The following is an 18,489-nucleotide window of genomic DNA, read 5'->3' as shown; positions in this document are numbered from 1 at the left end:
GTGTGACCACAGCGCCCAAATTTGTGACTTCTATTTTTAGCACTATAGTTTTATAGACCCTCAGTAAAATACTTCTTATAATTTTTTTTTCATCCCCATTGAATTTGTTCTGGGTTTCCAGATCCCAGCTTGGAGCAAATACTGTGACTGAATTATAGGAAGGAGTGCTTAACAAAAAATGACAGCTGCCTTTATTGTGCTCATAAGTTGATTCATTCAACAAATATTTATTAAGTAAATACCATAGAGAAATCAGGCTTGAGGAGTCATAGAAAATTTTTAGATATGGTGTGATTCGTGTCTCCAAAGAACTTAAAATCTGGTGAGGCAAATAGTGGCACTCCAAGAGCAGAATATGGTCATCTGTATAGTAGAGATGCAGATCAAGGGCTAATAGGAAGTCTCAGAAAAGGAGAACCACACCTTGTTGGAAAGACGGGGAAAATTGTAGCACTTGAAAACGGTTCAAGATTTTTAGTGGTTTAGATAGTGAGAAGGGCAAGATTATGGGGACTTTCAAGTGGAGGGAAAGGAACAGAATGAGAGAAAGCTTCCCTCCTTCTCACCACGATAAGGAAGTGATTTATTTCACTTGCCTCTAGAAAAATGGGGTAAATGAGGAGGGGCTTTGCAAAACCATGATCTGGAAAGCCTGGCCAGCTTGGTTGATAGTACATGCATAATTCTTGGTTGAGCCGGGACTGAATGCTTGGATAAAGAAATGACATGACCTGAAATGTACAACTCATGTGGAAAGTATCTGAGTAATTCATTCTTAAGGGCAGCTAACATGGACACACACAGTTTAATTGCATTAAATATATGCCTCTCAGTTAAGATGGTTATATTTTTAAGCTGAATTTTAATTATATTATGCAAAGTTGAGTATTTCAAAGAAAAATAGGTTATCGTTCTTATGGATTTCCTTGAAAGGAGAATGATTGATCAGTTTGTTATTAAGTCACCAATCAATTAATCAATGACTGATACTCTCCTTATGCTCAGAAGCGATTTGGGCTGCTGTAGAAGATACAGAAAGTTCTGATGCTGTTCCTTGCCTTTGAGGATTTTCTAATCTAGCTGTGGAGACAAGATGACCAGTCTTAAAAACAAGGAAAGAACAATTTAATGCAAAACCCTGTGCTACTTCTCGCACGGACCATCATATTTCTGAGGAGAGAGACTTCAGAACAAAGGCTAGAGTAGTTGGGGAAGTTTTCATGAAGGCTTCTAAGGTTTTAGTGGACCTTACTTCTGTCTGCAGGAGGACAAGGAGCAGCAGGAACATTTTGATCAAAGGCAATGATGATGATTAGAGAAAAAAATGGATTAGCTGGAATATACTGTCAGTAAGAGGAAATAAAATTAGAAAACAGTGTGAAACCAAAATAAAGGTGTCAAAAGCTGGATAGAGACCTTTTATATGGTCTTATAAATAGTAGAAAGCCATATAAATTTTCTAAAGCTCTTTTATTATTGTGGTAAATATGCATTACATAAAATTTACCATTTTAACCATTGTAAGTGTACAATTGAGGTGTGTTATGTACAATCACAGTCCTGTGCAGCCATCACCACCATCCAACTCCAGAGCTTTTCATTATCCCAAACTAAAACCCTGTACCCGTTAAATTCTACCTCCCTATTCTCGCCTCCTACCAGCCCCTGGCAAACACCACTCTACTTCCTCTCTTTATGTGTTTGGCTATTCTAGGTACCTCATATTTGTCCTTTTGTGTCTGGCTTATTTTACTTAGTGATGGAAGATTTTTGAGCCTAAGGATGATATTGCAGAAAAATGTTTAGGATAAATGAATCAGCAGTTATGGGTGGTATAAATTCACAGCTGGGGTCTGACAAGACAGCCAGACCATTTAGCACCTTGGCCTGGAGGGCACAGACCAGGATGATGCCGAAGGAAACAGGGACCACAAGCCTGGGTCAACGGACTTCTTTTTCTTTTTCTTTTTTCTTTTCTTTCTTTCTTTCTTTCTTCTTTTTTTTTTTTAAAAAAAAAACAAAACCATGACAGGTTTACATAGCAGAACAGGAATGCCAAAATGTAAGATAGGGGTAGACAAGATGACTAAGCAGGAACTAGCTGGTTGGCAGTTCCACTGGTCAAAACACAGAGTTTGGTAAAGAGATTCAGTATCAAGGGAAAAGGACCATTTGGATTGGACACGGTACATTTGAGATAACAATGGATATTTGTGTGGAAAGCTCCTAATGCAGTTAGAACAAGTGGTGGTCAGGACAGCTTCCTGCTGTTGAAATTACTGATTTCACATCTTCCACCTGTCATAAACTGAACCTCTGTTGGGCAGCGCCTGTACTAGATCTGGGAATAAGTTCTGGGTACCAAAGATACTGGAACATCAATACTTTGACATTAAACTTGGAAGAACTCAGAAAGAGGGACGTGTATGTCCTTATGGAAGATTTTCTTAATTGGAACGTGTGTCTGGGAGGGGAGTTCTGCAAGTGTAGGAGAAAAGTTTGAGGGAGGGAAAGCTCTGGTTTAATATCAAATGATGCAGAGACTTACACATGTGTATGAATGGATACAGACAATGGGCCGATTCAATCTGTGGTATTCTCTTTCTAAGCACGGAGGCTTGTAGAAAACCATCTCATGTCATCTATTTCATTCCACCCTCTAGATTACCCTTGCTCCGGCATGTTGGGTATGGTGTCTGGACTTATCTCGGACTCCCAGATAACAGCATCAAACCAAGGGGAGAGAAACTGGATGCCTGAAAATATTCGTCTGGTAACCAGTCGCTCAGGCTGGGCGCTGCCACCCGCACCCCACCCATACATAAATGAGTGGCTCCAGGTGGATCTGGGGGAAGAGAAGATTGTGAGGGGCATCATCATTCAGGGGGGGAAGCACCGGGAGAACAAAGTGTTCATGAGGAAATTCAAGATCGGATACAGCAACAATGGCTCAGACTGGAAAATGATCATGGATGACAGCAAGCGCAAGGCTAAGGTGAGGTCCAGGGACTGGGGATGAAGTCCTTTCTCGAGTCGTTGACCTAGGTCAAGGACCTCCTGCATTTTCCTGAAGAAGTACGACTTCGTATTTCTTTTAAGCCGTGACATCAGTGGAGGTGTTTGATGGTGTCCATAAGACCCCCATTCTAGGGAACCCGGAAATGAGATACTGAACATGGTTTCTGAGAGCAACACAGGATAGCATTGCTGATCACCGTTCCTCCCTTAGGGAAGAGCAGAAAGCTCAACACTGAGGAGACACGGTGGCCCAGAGGTTGAGGGTCTGGGGGTTGACAGGGAAACCCAGTAGAAACTCAGAATCTCTCTGCAGATCCTAATCTGTTAGCACCCCCCCCCCATTCCTTTCCCCTTCTCTCACGCTTCCCTTATTTAAATGTTTTTGAGGTTTTTTGTTGTTGTTTACTTTCTACTTGTGGTAAAAGACACATAACATAAAATTTCCCATGTTAACCTTTTCAGCTGTACAAGTCAGTGGTTTTAAGTACATTCATATTGTTTTGCAAACCATCTTCAGAATTTCGTCATCTTGCAAAACTGAAACTCTAGACCCACCGAGCAATAGCTCCCATTCCCTGATCCCCCATCTCCTGGAAGCCACCATTCCATTTTCTATCTCTATGAATTTGACTTCTCTAGGAGCCTCACATAACTGGGATCATACAATATTTGAATGCTTATGACTGTCTTATTTTCCTTAGCACAACGTCCTAGCATTGTGGCAGGATTCCTTTTTTCTTTTTTCTTTTTTTTTTTTTTCAAGCTGAATGATATTCTTTTGTATGCATATACCACACTTTGTGTATCCGTTCATCCACCAATGGTCCCTATCATTGCTTCTCCCTTTTGGCTTTCGTGAATCGTGCTTCCATATGTTTTTAGTACATTGGAACCTTTTTAAATATGGTTGGTTCTTGACCCAGTGGAAAGGGAGATATTCCAACATTCCCCACAGATCTTCTTTAGTAATTATGTTTTAGTTGGACTGATGGTCAAACTTATTTGCATATTCTGAGCCCACAACACCAACCAGGAGAGGACATCCAAGAGTATGCTGGGGGGGACCCGAGAGCTGGTTTGAGGATGAACTAACAAGCCACAGCCTGTCCATTCTGTCTGCACTGTAGGAATGGTATGCAGCCATCAACACACCCAACACAATTGGCTTTCCATGCTTGCTTTGCCCAAGACCCACTCATTTTGTGAAAAGATCTGAGCCCATTGGCAGGAATGTTATCCTTGCTCCCACTCTAAGCAAGCGTGGGAATATGGCTTGATAAAAGTGACTCAGGCCAATGGTCTTGCGGACAGGAGACAAAAGCCCGCCAGCACCGCCAGCTCCCCTCTGTCCAGATGTGAGGCTCTGCAGAGACCTCTTGTCCCCCACGGCTGTGATCAGCACCAGTGTGGCAGGCCACCAACAGCCACGACGCTGTCAGAAATGTAAGAATTTCTCTCCCATCTCACCCCTGCTTCACTTGTGGTTTCCAAAATATTTCCAGTTTTTTTTTTTTTTTAATCTACATGCAGCTACTCTCTTTCTTATGTTCATTTCATTTCCCCCCTTTTATGTCTGGCTCTCTTGTTTTGGTAAAAGAAAAAAGTGAAAGAAACATCAGACACTGGCATTCCCCTAAGAGCCAATCTCTTCTGAGGAGTGGTGAGCCTTCCGACTCGATCACCAAGTGAGAGATTACCACACATCAGCAGGGCCAATGCTGTTGTGACAAGTTTGTTCTTCAACACAAGGGTTCCACGGGAGAAAGATAACCATGTGCCTTATGCTTTGGATAAGATGCCCTGTCGCGTCTGCAATTAAGTCCAGAGCTAAAACTATCGCTCTGGGGTAGTACTTTGCTTACAGAATTCCACCCTAAGCCAGGACACAGTTTTCAATTGCAACCAAAAAACTCCGTTCATGAGTACGTGAGATTTTTCTCCTCAAATATTATTTTATCCATCATTATCGTCTTCCTGTGATATTTAAAACCACAAAACCGTCTAAATTATTTACATAGAGTCCAGTCTGCGACTCCTAGTATGTCCCTCTCCCAACATAAAATCTTTTAAGATGCAAAAGGGCACGGGTAAAACCTTCAGGTTAGGAGCATACCTATTACTGAACTGTATGATGATATTTAACCCATTATATTTAACGTATGTAACAATAACGTATACAATGATATTTAGCATATTATATTTAAGCTTACAAATGAAGGTTACCTGCGTAGAATGCCAAGTATCTTTCATGTAATACTAGAGTGAGCACTGTTTTTATGAATGAAACAGGACTTTGAAGGATTGAAAAGACCTTACTTCTCACTTCCTATCTTCCGGTAGCCATAATGGACAAGGAATATCAGAGTCTCTGCATTAACTAGACTTCTCAGGAGAGGAGAGGGGATCTAAGGTCCCAGAGCTCTCTTCTTCCAGAACATGATTAGTAAAAGGACACAAAGATACTTCACAAACAGCCTCATGTTAACAAAGTTAGCCCAGTTCCATATGGCTCTTTACTGCTAATACTCTTCCCAGCTCATCCCCATCAGCTTTTATAATGTTTTTATACATTGTGCTAATTCTTGACTCGAGTTAAAATGAGAAGAAGAGCCCGGATTCCATAACTCTAAGTGCTTTTCTCCTGTGATTGTTGGAGCTTTGTTAACATCAACAGAACAGGCATGTGTAGCAATGTTGTTTTCATCATAATTATACCTCGCTGACGACACTTAATTGTGCCTAACAATAACGTATGTCAGATTCTCAGTGACTGGAAGCCAGCTATGTTCCATCAAGAGTGCAGAACTCCAATTGTGAATTTACTATTATTTACGTGAAAATAATAGAAGGAAGCCTTAAGGGGGAGAAGCGGGGCTATGTTAACCATGTCCTTTTAGATTCCTGGAGGCTTTTCTGAACTGGAAAAGGGTGATTAGTTTCCTTCTAGAACTCAGAGAACCTCTAGTCATGTCACAGCCCACATAGTTGTTCTCTCTTCTCTTACATGTGTGCCCCCTTTAGCCCTGATATTTCTCCTGCTGAATGATCCCATCTTTTGCTGGTTTGGAACATCTTGACCCAGCCATTGGGTATCGTCCCCGCTCCTGACTGACATGGCCTGGGGCTGGCCATCCACTCAATCTGATCTGCTAGGTTTGGTAGTCCAAACTGCAATACATTTAAGGAAACATAAGAAAACTAAATATATTGCCTTGGTCATAGACCTCAATTTCCTGAATTTAATGAGATTAGACTAGATCCTTTCTAAGGGCACCAGTCAAGACTACATAGGTTTGAACCCTGGTTCTGACACTTATTATACCTAGAGCCATGGGCACATTACTCAACTTCTCTGTGCCTTATCTGTAAGCTGGGTGTAATGATAGAACCTACCCGAGGATAAAATGAATTCTTCTATTTCAAGCACTTAGAACAACGCCTTGCACCTGTAAATATTGCGCAATGTTTGATGCATATAAGAGACACTCTCAATGATAAGGTGGTTTGATTTTCCTAATCCCCCTACCCCACCTCCCACCCTGGACGGGATTAAGAATGATGTTGAGAGAAGAGGACATAAGAAGTCTTATCTGTTTCTTGCAAAAGTTATTGTTCCAACTTCTTACGATTCCACTCAAGGATTTTGACCTTCCGGTTTGTGTAAAAAGGGGACTAAAATAATCAAGTTGCCGCACCGGCCATGGGCTGCCTGGCTGTGGAAGAATACGCCACAGCGTATTCAAGTTAGGAATGTACTTCATTTACTCTGCAGTTCAGCCCGCCCTCAGGACCTCACTCCATGCTCAGGACCCTTCTTACCTTCCTGAGATGAGAAGGCCTTTTATGTACAAATGCCTCCCTCCCACGGGTGGTACTGCTTCAGTAAATAGCAATTTCAGAGTGTTGGAATAACACCAGTTCCTGACTAAATTGTGTTTGCACGGCATTACGTTTAATATCTCCTACTTCAGGAGTTTAATCCCTTCTATGAGTCTTAGCAAAACTAGGGCCGGCTCCTTTAAGAGGATGTAACAGGCATCGTTGTTGGAAATGTGCTGTCTATTCTAGCTCTGAAAAATGGCAGCTTCTCTTCCTGAGTTATCTTCCTCCACCTCAAGGAAGTAGTGGAAGTGTCACTTCTCCCAGGCACATCAGCATGTCATTGAAAACATGTCTCATTAAACCCTCAGCTTCTGGGATAGCATCCGTGTGTGCTCCAAAGCTTCTGAGAAATGATATCTGTCACTTCTTGGAGAAGCTTTAATTGTTGGGTTTTTTTCCCACTTCCTCGTTTGTAAAAGAGGTGTCAGCCATTTATGAAGCGATGGGATGGAGTCTATTTCTCTGCCTTATTAAGAGTCCTGAAGGGGAGACTTTTCTGCCAAAAGGGAGGTTTTATCAGTAATGGCGTTTCTCATACTTCACAGTCTTTTGAAGGCAACAACAACTACGATACACCTGAGCTGCGGACTTTTCCACCTCTTTCCACACGATTCATCAGGATCTACCCTGAGAGAGCCACTCATGGAGGACTAGGGCTGCGGATGGAGCTGCTGGGCTGTGAACTAGAAGGTAATTACAATTCCCAGAGTCCCTTCTAGTTCCCCAATTCTTAAATCTCTTTCTTCATGCATTTATGCCCCTGAGGGTGCTGCTGCAAATGGCTAGTTTTCCCCCGGGTGATCCTGTCTCTGGGTCTGCCAGTCCGGGAGGCTCAACATTCCAGCACACCCCACGCAACAGTGCCTTGGTTGTCTTGCGAACAGTGTTTTGGTTGTTCGCAGAGCTCTCCTCAGGTTCTGTGGGTTGCCTCCTTTGACTTTTTTTAAAAATATTTATTGAGATGAAATTCGCATAATAGGAAATTGATCATTTTTAAGTGAACAACTCAGGGGCTTTTAATACATTCACAATTATTTATGCAACCAAGACATTGTTCTATCTAGTTCCAAGATACTCCCATCACTCCAAAATAAACTCCCCCACCCATTAGGCAGTTTGCCCTCAATGCCTGGAAATCACCAGTTCTTTTGACTTTTTCAGTCTTGTTCAGCCATCTGTCTGATTCAAGTTTCTGTCTGCAGTGGTAACTACCATCACATCCTAGTGGGAAGGGACAGTTGACAGACTGAAATAGCAGCATTACCCTGAATGAATTTCTCAGACTGCTGCAGAGAAACAAAACTTTACATGAGATAATATGTCTGAATGGGCACTGAGATCCATTCAAGGATATTACTGCGTAAATTTATCATATGAAAGTCATACCAAGGACAAATTCATTTCACACACTGACCTTGGAACTGCATGCAGCTCTGCCCTTTTATCACATTATAAATAAGAGGAATGTTTGAAAAAAAATGATGCCATGTTTGTTTATTGTACTGTCGAATGCTTTTGTGCGTTAGAATTCCCATCTGCCTTAGATTTGAGCATCAATGAGTAACCAACTTTTCCATCCCCATAAAGGTCTTCCTTCAGGTTAGCTCTGAGGATGGCTATTGTTGGTTCCCAGATGTTAATCAACTGAACATATGCTCATGGTTGTTTTGAAGAATGCTTTTTAATACCACCTTCTCGTGGTTTCAAAATTATTTGTGTTTTGAGCTACCCAAATATAATTACATTCTTGAGCACATTAAACATCATAAAACTTTGCTTATGCACTAGAGAATCTCAAGCTATATAAATCACCATCCTAGTGAATAATTCATAGCTACTTTTGTATGTATTTATTTTAAAGTAGGCCATTATCTCCCATTCTTTATTGTGTAGTTGTTTCTATATCTGGAGCCATGTCCAGACCTCTGAACTATCCAGTCACTATCAACACAGACTAAGAATGACTATGTGCCAGGACTTTGGCAAAGGTACTGAGAAAGAGAAGAGACAGGCAGATCAAGCCAATTGCAGACATGTTCATTCCATTGGCTAAGAAATGTGCTCCTCTGGAAAAGGGAGTCTGCCACTATGGTGCAAGTCATGAGCCTGGATTCTGGAAAGCAACACTGATTTAAGAGGTGGAATGAATTGTTGGTTGAAAAGACTGAGGCTGGTGGCAGTTTGCCAGTGTCCACTCTTTTAGTGAGGTAGAAATAGTTGGTGAAGAGATTTGCTGCAGATGTTTCCAAGCACTCACAAAAGTGAGGAAGTTGCTCGGAGCCATAGGAGAAGCCAACATCCGGGGAAAGTAACAAAGCTTTTTGACACAACTGGTGAAAGGGAGTGATTTGGTTTTTGTTTATTTGTTTGTTTTTAATTCCTTAAAATGATTAACATCCCTTAGTAAATAACTACTCCATGCCTTACGCTCCAGAAGATACCTAGAGGAACAGAGAAAGACAGGGGGTTACAACTCAGCCTTGCACACGTGCCCATCCTACTTCGGGCTAGCATTTATGAGAAATAATTAGAGAATCACAGAAGAGAAAATACATTCAAGTATTAAAGTTGGGATATTAAGATTATTCACTTTATACTTTTTCAGTTTAAACCATGTCCTACCCTGGGTCTCTTCCAATGAAGCACTCCTTCTCGATAAATACCGTAAGAAGGATGAATAGAGAGTTTTAAATACTTGAAAGCATCACGAGCATCTGGGCCTCCAGGAAGGGTTCTCTTGATTCAGTGATAGTGACAAGTGGAGTCCAGAATGTGTGCTTGGCATTGTACAAAGTCTACATTGTACACCTGGACGGAATGCACATTCTCCCTAGTTATTATTGGTGTGTGTCCTGGACAGTTAGGGAAGTTGAAACTAGCTACGTTTCTATATTTGTCATAACTCTGCTCAATAATTAAGCACAATTACAAAGAGTATCAAATTTTTATTGAGGAAGAAGCAGTTACCAATACAGTTCTACTGGCCAGAAGCTCTCAGAGAACAGTACCCCCCCACACACCCCCACACACCCGCTCCCAGTGTCTTGTCTGGTTCTCAGACATCAAGAGAGCTGTACCTTATCTCAAGTCTTGTAAAGTGAAATGTAATGCCGAAAACTGTAAAATATTAAACAGATTGCAAGAATGAGTAACAGGCAGAAAAATAATAGACCAAACTAAATTTAAAGAACTTCAAAAGCCGTCTTTGATTAATGTTGGCTACTTTTCAACTACAAGCTCAAAGATACAGGACTACCTGCCAGGGTTGGAATGCAATCCCCTAGGGAGTTCAGGGAAAATGACCCCAGGATATCTAAGATAACTCCTCTCAAACACCTGCTCCCGAGAGGGGGGTCCCAAGTTGTGAAGCTTACTTAAAGGGAAATGGATTAAATCTAATTTAAAAAAAATAAAGAACAATATTGTCCTAAAAGAGAATCTTGAGACTCCCTTTTGGGGAAAAATTATAATACCAACTTAGCAAACTTAGCAAATCCTAAGAATGTAAAAGAATTCATGACAAGCGAGTTCTCTAGCACGTTGAAAATGAAAGGAGAAACATTTGAAGCAGGATCTCTCTCGTCAAAGTTCTCAATTCCAGGGTCATGAATAAATAACCAGTGAGAGAACTCAAGCACTTTTCAGAAAAAGGATGTTTATGTAGATTACAATGTATAAAACGCTAGGGCTGCCAACTCTCCTCGGCAGATAGTGATCAAATACCAAAACAAAGCGGTCCCCAATGCATTCTGTTAAATCCAAGTATATTTAGTGCCTGAAAGAGAGGCAAGCCATGCCCCTGGCCTTCTTACCATGGATTAGAGTTTTCTGCAAAGGCGTTAGCGGATTCCCTAGCCAGAGCCCTGTAAGTACATTGCAGAGGTGTGAGATCATAATCCTTGGATCTCGTTTCAGCACCTACAGCTGGACCAACCACTCCCAATGGGAACCTGGTGGATGAATGTGATGACGACCAGGCCAACTGCCACAGCGGCACAGGTGATGACTTCCAGCTCACAGGTGCAGAAACCAACCTCATCCCATTGCCGTGCCATTTCAGTCATGTTGGGGTTGAGACCGGCTAGTTCGTGTGTGTGTGTGTGTGTGTGTGTGTGTTCACGTAACTCCTCCCGGCCCTGACCATGGCCGGGGTCCGGGTGGTGGCAGAGCTTCAGCGCCATCTTCCTTCCCTCCTGCTGTCCTGCCATCACCACGCAAAACAATAATTGTCCAGAGTCAGAGGCTAGGATGTTCTTACTCGAATAAGAATTTCTCCACCATGGCTAAATGTGCACGACTCATCCTTATCTCCAAACCCCCACCCTCATAACACACGCATGACCCATACTAACCACACACTTTAGAACGTTTCTTTTCATTTTCTAACCAGGGTGAAATGTTGTGAGTGGAACCTTTACCCAACGAATTGATGAAATTGGGCTTCTATTTGAGATGCAGCTTTTAAGTGGGGATTTTGTAAATCCTGTTACATTAAAACCTACAAAGGCAGAATTAGTTCTTATTTCACATCAGGAACAACTAGCAAATGTATCAGGGATGGTGTGTGCCAAATACCTCACTAATTAATTTAGGGTATTACTCCATAACATTCTAAAACCTTGAGAGCTCAAAAGTGACCTTCTCTTCTCCTTGGAATGGCAGAGGAAATATTAGACAAGGGGGGGGAGGGGAATGGGATTGTACCAGTTGGAAATGCGCCAAGGCAGTAGGATTTTCACCCGATTGTGGCCAAAGGCACTGTGGGACCTTTACTGCCACCCGGGTCAAAATGCAGTTTCATCTAGCATCTGACTCTCATTTTACATTAAACATGAGCCCTTGGCTGCAGGTCTGTATTTTCACCCAGAAGGGACTCAGAGAGCCCACATAATTAATTTCCATGGGCGAAACTGAAAGCGTTCCCATCTAACTTCCTAAGAGTGCCATGTTATTGGCTAACACATTAATATGAAATCTGCAAGGAAACGTCCCACAGTACATTTCCAACTCCTTCAAAAGCTCTCCTCTGAAGGAACGAGAGAGCCCCACTCTCAGAGAGAATAAGGGGTCAGATCGAGCTCAGAAATGTTGTACCATGAACCGGGTTTCCATTTAAATCCCAGCTTCTAAGGCTGCCCCCCTCCAAATCTCCAGGATAATCGCTTACAGTCATAGGGCCAATAAATGTTACCATGGGCTTCTGAAAACAAATCCTGTATGTAAGTAGCCACAAGCCACAAAAACTAATTAATGCAGAAGCATTTTCTTTGTGAGATGTCAAGTTCAAGCTGAAACCCCTACAGCTGGTATTAAGAACAGAGTACCATTCTATGAACCAGGTCCTGGGGAACCTTCCCAGGATTGCTTGTAAACACCCTGCCACAGACCTCAGGGCTTTCGTGGACCCCATCACACATCCGTAGTGAAATTCCTCCTAAAAAGGAACGACTATACTCATCACAGTATACCCTTTCAATTGCCCTGTTGTGGAGAGGATTCTTTCTTTATAAACCCTAAAGTGGTCAGTTAATATTGATTAGAAACAAAGCCTCAGATTTACTCCTCGTTTCAGAACAACCAACCTTCTTATTTTTGCATCAATTCATGACTGAATCAATTGAAACTAAGGCCTTTGAATGAAACAGGCAAGTATGTTAGCCTGGAGCAAATTATGTACGGCAATGAGTAACACACCACAGAAAATGGGTCGTTTATAGTGGAAACACTGACAGTCTTCTAAGAGTTACAAGTTTATAGTTTATCTACAGCATTTAAAATCATTTATTGGTTACACTGAAAAAAGTTCTAATTTTTTTTTTCATATTACCGTGGCAAAAAAGAAAAGCCATTTTCTCAAGTCAGCCCATTTGTCTTAGTATCTATAAATACATACATATATTAGGAACTTCCAGAGGTCTTGTTAATACCCGCTCCCTGCCCCCATCAAGAAGAGGTGATTTCAGTAGGAATCTCATGTTTCAACTTCATTTATTGCATTAACAGCCAACTTGGGTTTTGTATTTGTCTTTGTTTTTGTTTTTGTTTACTTATTTTGTTTTATGGAGCTATGGGTTCTTCTTCTCTGAGAAAGAGTGTGCTCATGTGTAGATGTTTTTGTGGGAAGCAGAAGCCTCCCAACATCCAGGGTGTGCTCTCGCATAGGAACAGCTCACGTCTAGGCTCGGGCGCAGCTCTGCACCTTCCTTGCTCCTTCTGTCACAGCCTTTACCGGCAAAGCCTCAAACTGGGCACGTTGAGTATAACAGAGCTGAGGTAAAAGCATCCTCACTTTAACCTTGAGCGGAGGGAAGATAGAAATTAGGATGAATGCTCTCTTGCTCAGTGATTGGTTCTTTCATGCAGACAGCATCACTTCAATCTCTCCTTCCTGGGGTAACGCTTTGAATATAGTGGGAAATAAGTATTTTAGCAATATGCTTGTTACTTACAAACAACAGTGAATTCCAGATGAACTGTACCGAATGCATGGAAATGAGGAGAGATTGCGCTCTCCTGTACTTGCTTGCCAAGGTGAAAATTCACCCCTGAAGTTACTCATTTGCAAATGCCTTTGAAGTCATTAGATAATACAATTGGTTTCAAAGGCACCGGGAGGCCAAATTTCACATCGGATCTGTGTGTACTCAACAGCGGAATTTGGCTCCCAACCTATAGCAAAACTGATAATGCATATCGGTTTTAAAAAAGTGAATTTTCACCTTGAGTCTTTCTCCCCTAAGACCACTGGGAACAGAACGCTAATGTATTCTGGCCTCCCTCCAATTCTGCCATTATAGATTCACCTTCTTAACCCATAATATATAAAATTCCTTCTTCCTAGCGCCTGCCTCACTGAGGCCACGCACACCTGTGACCGCTCATCCAGCATATTTACGGGGAGACCCAGGGTAACCTGACTTGATACTGCAGTCGATTAGCTCCACACTCTTCCCACCATCCCAAGAGTGTGATTTTACAGCTCTCTGATTCACGATCGGGATGATTTCTGATCTGTGGGAGCTGCGGGGCCTGGGCAGAATAGAAATGATCACAGAGCTTGACTGAGCAATACTACTGGAAGGTGTACGTTGACACCGGAGAACCGCCTCCAAAACTCTCCATGATGTGCATGAGCCCACCCCATGCCCTGCCCCCGAGTCTGCCCAAGGTCTTATCTCTTGGGGCAACAAATACATGCTCTCTGACTATACCAGACACTCTCAAGGAGAAATGGCTTTTCTCAAATACCTAAGCAATAAACAGCAAGCCAGTGTCTCCCACACGTAGTAGGTACTAACACTCATCTGAGGAGCTTTCAAAAATTCAAATTTCAAGGCTCTGGACATGCTGGTTCGGTGAGGTCTGAGGAGGATTAGTGGATTGGCAACTACAGCTTCAGCAGGCCCTCAGGTGATTCTTATGGTTGGCAAGTTCAAAAACACTACCTTAAAACAGAGGTTTAGGGGTACCCAGGGGGCTCAGTCGGTTAAGCGTCTGCCTTCGGCTCAGGTCATGATCCCGAGGTCCTGGGATCGAGCCCCACATCAGGCTCCATGCTTGGTGGGGAGCCTGCCTCTCCCTCTCCTCCTGCTTGTGCTGTCTCTCTCTCTGTCAGATAAACAAAATCTTAAAACAAAACAAAAAAAAAACACAGAGGTTTAATGAGGAGGAGCAGAAAACAGAAGCACCAAGATGCAGTACAAAAGAGGGGGAAGCTGAAATGTCACCTGGTTCCTTCACCCGGAATCCCAAAGTCAACCCCAGCTGATTGGAAGCTGATTTGGTTCAGGAGGTCATCCGCGCCACCTTCCAGGGCTCCGGGCCTGTGACGCAGTGTTTCTGCTCCTGCCTTCTCCCGCAGCTTCTCCAAATCACATGCTGGGCAGAATATTTGTCCTTGGGAAAAACAAACCACTTCAGCTGCTAAAGAAAGAAGGAACTCCTGCCACCCACGTGAAGCTTCAGTTTTCCAAACAGACTGTGGGGAACAGCCTGGCGCCGCCCCTGAAGGCGCGCATCTGAGACCTTGGGAAACTATTTGAAGCTCAGAGCCCCAGGTCGAGTTTAATTCCCAAGTCACTGAGGACGTGTGGAGGCTTTGGCTTTTCCACGGTTCCAACTGTGTAGCATGCTTAGCCGAGGGAGTCAGGGAATGCCCTTGGAACGAAGTCTCAGGCCCTCTGTACAGCCTGGACGCTTTTAGGAATACATGTGTTGAGTACAGAATCGTGGTTTATGCGCGCTTGATCTTGTGGTGGGTAAAATCTCAGTAAAATGGTTTCCACGGGTAGAATTAAAGGAAGGATTTTCTGGGGAGAAGGTTTGCCTTGAACAGATGTACCTGAGCATACAGCATTTCCTTACTGCATATTATGCACAATGCTTCCTCTTTCTGATTTTCGTATGTTACTTTTTTGTGTGTTTTTCAGGCGGTACCACTGTGCTGACCACAGAGAAGCCAACCGTCATAGACAGCACCATACAATCAGGTATCAAAAAAATAAAAAACACAAAAAATAGGTAGATTTCATGTGTGTCTCTCCCCTCCCCCGGCCCCCAAGCCTCCTTCGCCGTGCTTCTCGGTTTCAATTTCTCTCAAAGTCCTAGAAGAGAGATGCCACGCAGCATCTGGTCTCCAAGCATGAGCCATAAATATTGCTTTCCTTCATCCACATGTATATGCAGCAGGGAATGAGGTTTCCTTCTCCATCAGTAATTGCCAAATGGTGACAATCCCAGCTCTCGACGGAGGGAACTGGGTAACATACTTTGTTTAACGCAGCACATCTAGGACATGGACTGTGTTTGCAAACTCCAGGAGAAGGAAATCTCACAGGCAGCAGCCTGACTATTTATTTTCATCACAATCCTGCAAAACCGAGACAGGCAAAGTTTGTCAGTTCTGCCTGCCACGGAGTTGGCAGTGTGACAACAGCGTTTCCAGTGGGCGTGCCACGAAATGGGGGTGCCGGAAACCACGGCTACGATGGTGCGCGGGAGAGCGGCGCCCCAAGGAGCACCCCCCCTTCCCCGCCTCCTTTTATTAATAGAACAGCCTAATGACTTCTCAGACCCGTGACTTGCTGTTTACGGGGGGCCAGCGGCAGTTAAATGGTAACCTCCGCCCCCCTCCTTTTGTATTTTGTTAGGATTCTGTAAAATTCTTCCCCATGGACACACACGAAGGGAAATCGTCAGTGCAAGCAATCAGAGTTTTTAAATACTTTCGAGTTAATCATTAGAGTAAGGTGAACAGGTCAGTTTTCCAACTTCTCCCACTTCCTTTATCACAGCGCACTGAGCCTTGGCCCCCACAGTCATTTATTAATGGGGCGTGTGGTGTATATCAATGTTTCCTCAACAGTATGACACTGCCCAGCGAGGCAGAAAGTAGAAAGGGCTGCTCTAATTAGTATGCTTCCTTAAAGGACGCTGCCACCATTGACCTATTAAACTGCAAAACAAACTTCTCTTTGGTTGAACTTAACCCCGAGTTTCCCTGCGGTGGGCTCAGGTTGACAGAATTCCTGTGACCCCACGCCTCACATACCCCCAGCGACCGAAAGGTGAAACAGAAGAGTGTCTGTTCCCCTAAATTCGGAAAACACTGTACTCCAAAGGACATCTTTCCAAGGTAGAAGATAGGGCCTTCGAGTTTGCACCATGACCCTGCATGGACCCTCAGGAGTCCGGCCTCTCCTGTGCATCCCGCCTTCCCTGAGGGTCCTGGGTCTTCTCGGTGGTTCTCTGTAGAGTAGCACCAGCTGACTCTCTGGGACCCTCTGTGATAGGGAAGAGGGCTGGGGGGACATACTGAAGTTCTGGTAACCTGACAAACATGTTAACGGCCCTATTAGTTTTTTTCTCTTGCCAGAGTTAATTAAAAGCCCTCTGAAGTTGCGAGAGAACTTACCTCATCTCTTCTGTCTTCTTGCCTATCAAAAGAGCTAGGGATCATTGAAAAACTGAAAGTTGACAACAGCTCTGGAGACAATAGAAAGGTCTACACCAGATTCCAAAGTGGGGTAATTTCCCCCTGGATGTTGAAGGTCAGCAATGGCTTCTTCAACACATGCGGTTGGTGTATGAGTTCAAGGGCCAGCCATCCAGTGGGATGTGCTGTGGTCAGAGCACAGATGGGCAAATCCTGAACCAGGAAGACCCATAGCCACCACCACCTGAACCAGCTCATGTCAGACCACAGGACTTACTGAGAGAGGGGGTCTGCTCTGGTTTTGAGTTCCACGATCATCCCAGAGTCCTTTCTAAATCAACTCGGTTTCTTGTTTTTCCGTTGTCTGAGTCATGAATCTGTCTCCCAGTGTTTGCGGATAATGGACCTTCTTGGAGGGGTTCTGTTCATTGTCACCTTCTGGCTAAGCCCATGGTTAGAGCAGTTCATGAGGCCTTGCGTGTATACCAAGTCCAAGGCCAAGTCTGGCTTTGAGGTGTTCACCCAGTGGTGGGACCCACCGCTCTGATAATTTGATCCAACTGCTCTGCAGGTTTCAGATTCTTCGGGCATATTTACAAGCAGCCAGTTGGACCCCTAAACTTTCATCTAGTCTGACTTTGCTGAAGCCGTCACAGACTTGAGCTGAGTCTTAAGGTTTCATTTTTGAGGATTCTTATCAATATCATAAACTCGGTGGGCATAGAATACTCATATACTGTCTGGGTTGTGATCAGACCCATCAAAGCCTGTTAATGCTCTCCCAGACAATGATGAGAAACCCTGCATTTTCCAGCGGGCCCCCCCTGGTATATCTTCAAACACCCCTAGAGCAGCTGAGAGTCGATTCGTGACCCGGGATTGTAAGGGCTTGAGTACCTCCACTTATTGGACTGAAAGATCTATCTGAGAGTAAGCTAGTTAACATCCTCAAAAGAAGTTCTGAATGCCAGATTCCAAAATTAAATCCTTGTGCATATATGGTGCTAATGATTCAAATGCGGGCAAAATAGGTTCCTCGAGTGCAGCTGGGCTCGGCGCACAGCGGCTATAAATTTGTTTTAAGTTCAGAATATTGTTTCCTGCTATTTTTAAGAGTCAAGAAGGGATTTAGCCAGATTATTCCCAATGAATTTAATGAGAATTGTGCAGTCACAGGGCCTGGGTAATATTCAGAAGACTGAAAAGTCACTAACCCTATATACTTACTTCATTCGTCCGTTTGCTTTTTTCTCTTTCTTTCTCCTCTTTGCTCTTCTGCTTCTCTCCTTCTTTCTTCTTTCTGTCTCTTTTTCTTTCTTTCTCCTCCCTGTAAATGTGTGATGTTTTATGTGTCTTGTAGCCTTTCTGGCCAGGCCTGAACTGTCAACATCTTCTCACTCCACACCCCTCCCCGACCATATGCATGGATTAAAAAAAAAAGAAGAAGAATATTTCTTCTAAATTAACAAGCTTGCCATAGATTATATGATCGGGACAAGAAGATGAAAGGGCAGTAAAATACAAAAGGTTAGAGCAGATCCCCTTGTTAAAGTCACAGAATCAGAGAAAACACAAGAAGGTCAATGTGGACAGTCGCTCAGGGCAGCTGCAGAAATGCTTGAACCCTCCTCTCAAACAAGGCTGTCCTATGTCCT

At 43.3% G+C, this 18,489-nt stretch overlaps 1 protein-coding gene and 1 long non-coding RNA gene across 6 annotated transcripts in view; one reads left to right on the top strand and one right to left on the bottom strand.

Annotated features, from left to right (window-relative positions):
- The window catches only part of NRP1 (neuropilin 1), a 136,051-nt gene that overhangs the window by 103,079 nt on the left and 14,483 nt on the right, over positions 1–18,489 (top strand). For 2 of the 4 annotated variants that reach the window (XM_059184223.1, XM_059184224.1), the window contains exons 9-12: positions 2,664–2,995; positions 7,446–7,590; positions 10,816–10,899; positions 15,330–15,389. In XM_059184223.1, the coding sequence (XP_059040206.1) occupies positions 2,664–2,995; positions 7,446–7,590; positions 10,816–10,899; positions 15,330–15,389 (621 nt within the window). Of the gene's footprint in view, positions 1–2,663; positions 2,996–7,445; positions 7,591–10,815; positions 10,921–15,329; positions 15,390–18,489 lie in introns of all 4 variants that reach the window. The other 2 variants (XM_059184220.1, XM_059184221.1) reach the window with 1 other exon arrangement.
- LOC131838308 (uncharacterized) lies at positions 12,872–14,860 on the bottom strand. Of its 2 annotated transcripts, none has more exons than XR_009356553.1 (3): positions 14,628–14,860; positions 14,346–14,526; positions 12,872–13,299 (listed from the first exon to the last, which is right to left on the bottom strand). It is a non-coding gene; the product is annotated as an uncharacterized LOC131838308 (long non-coding RNA). The 2 variants fall into 2 exon arrangements; XR_009356554.1 differs by having other exon boundaries at positions 12,872–13,195; positions 14,628–14,858.

This window comes from Mustela lutreola, chromosome 8 (assembly GCF_030435805.1).
Source record: "Mustela lutreola isolate mMusLut2 chromosome 8, mMusLut2.pri, whole genome shotgun sequence".
In the NCBI taxonomy this organism is placed as follows: Eukaryota; Metazoa; Chordata; class Mammalia; order Carnivora; family Mustelidae; genus Mustela; species Mustela lutreola.
Note: the sequence above shows the minus strand (reverse complement) of the source record. Positions and strands in the feature narration are given on the sequence as shown.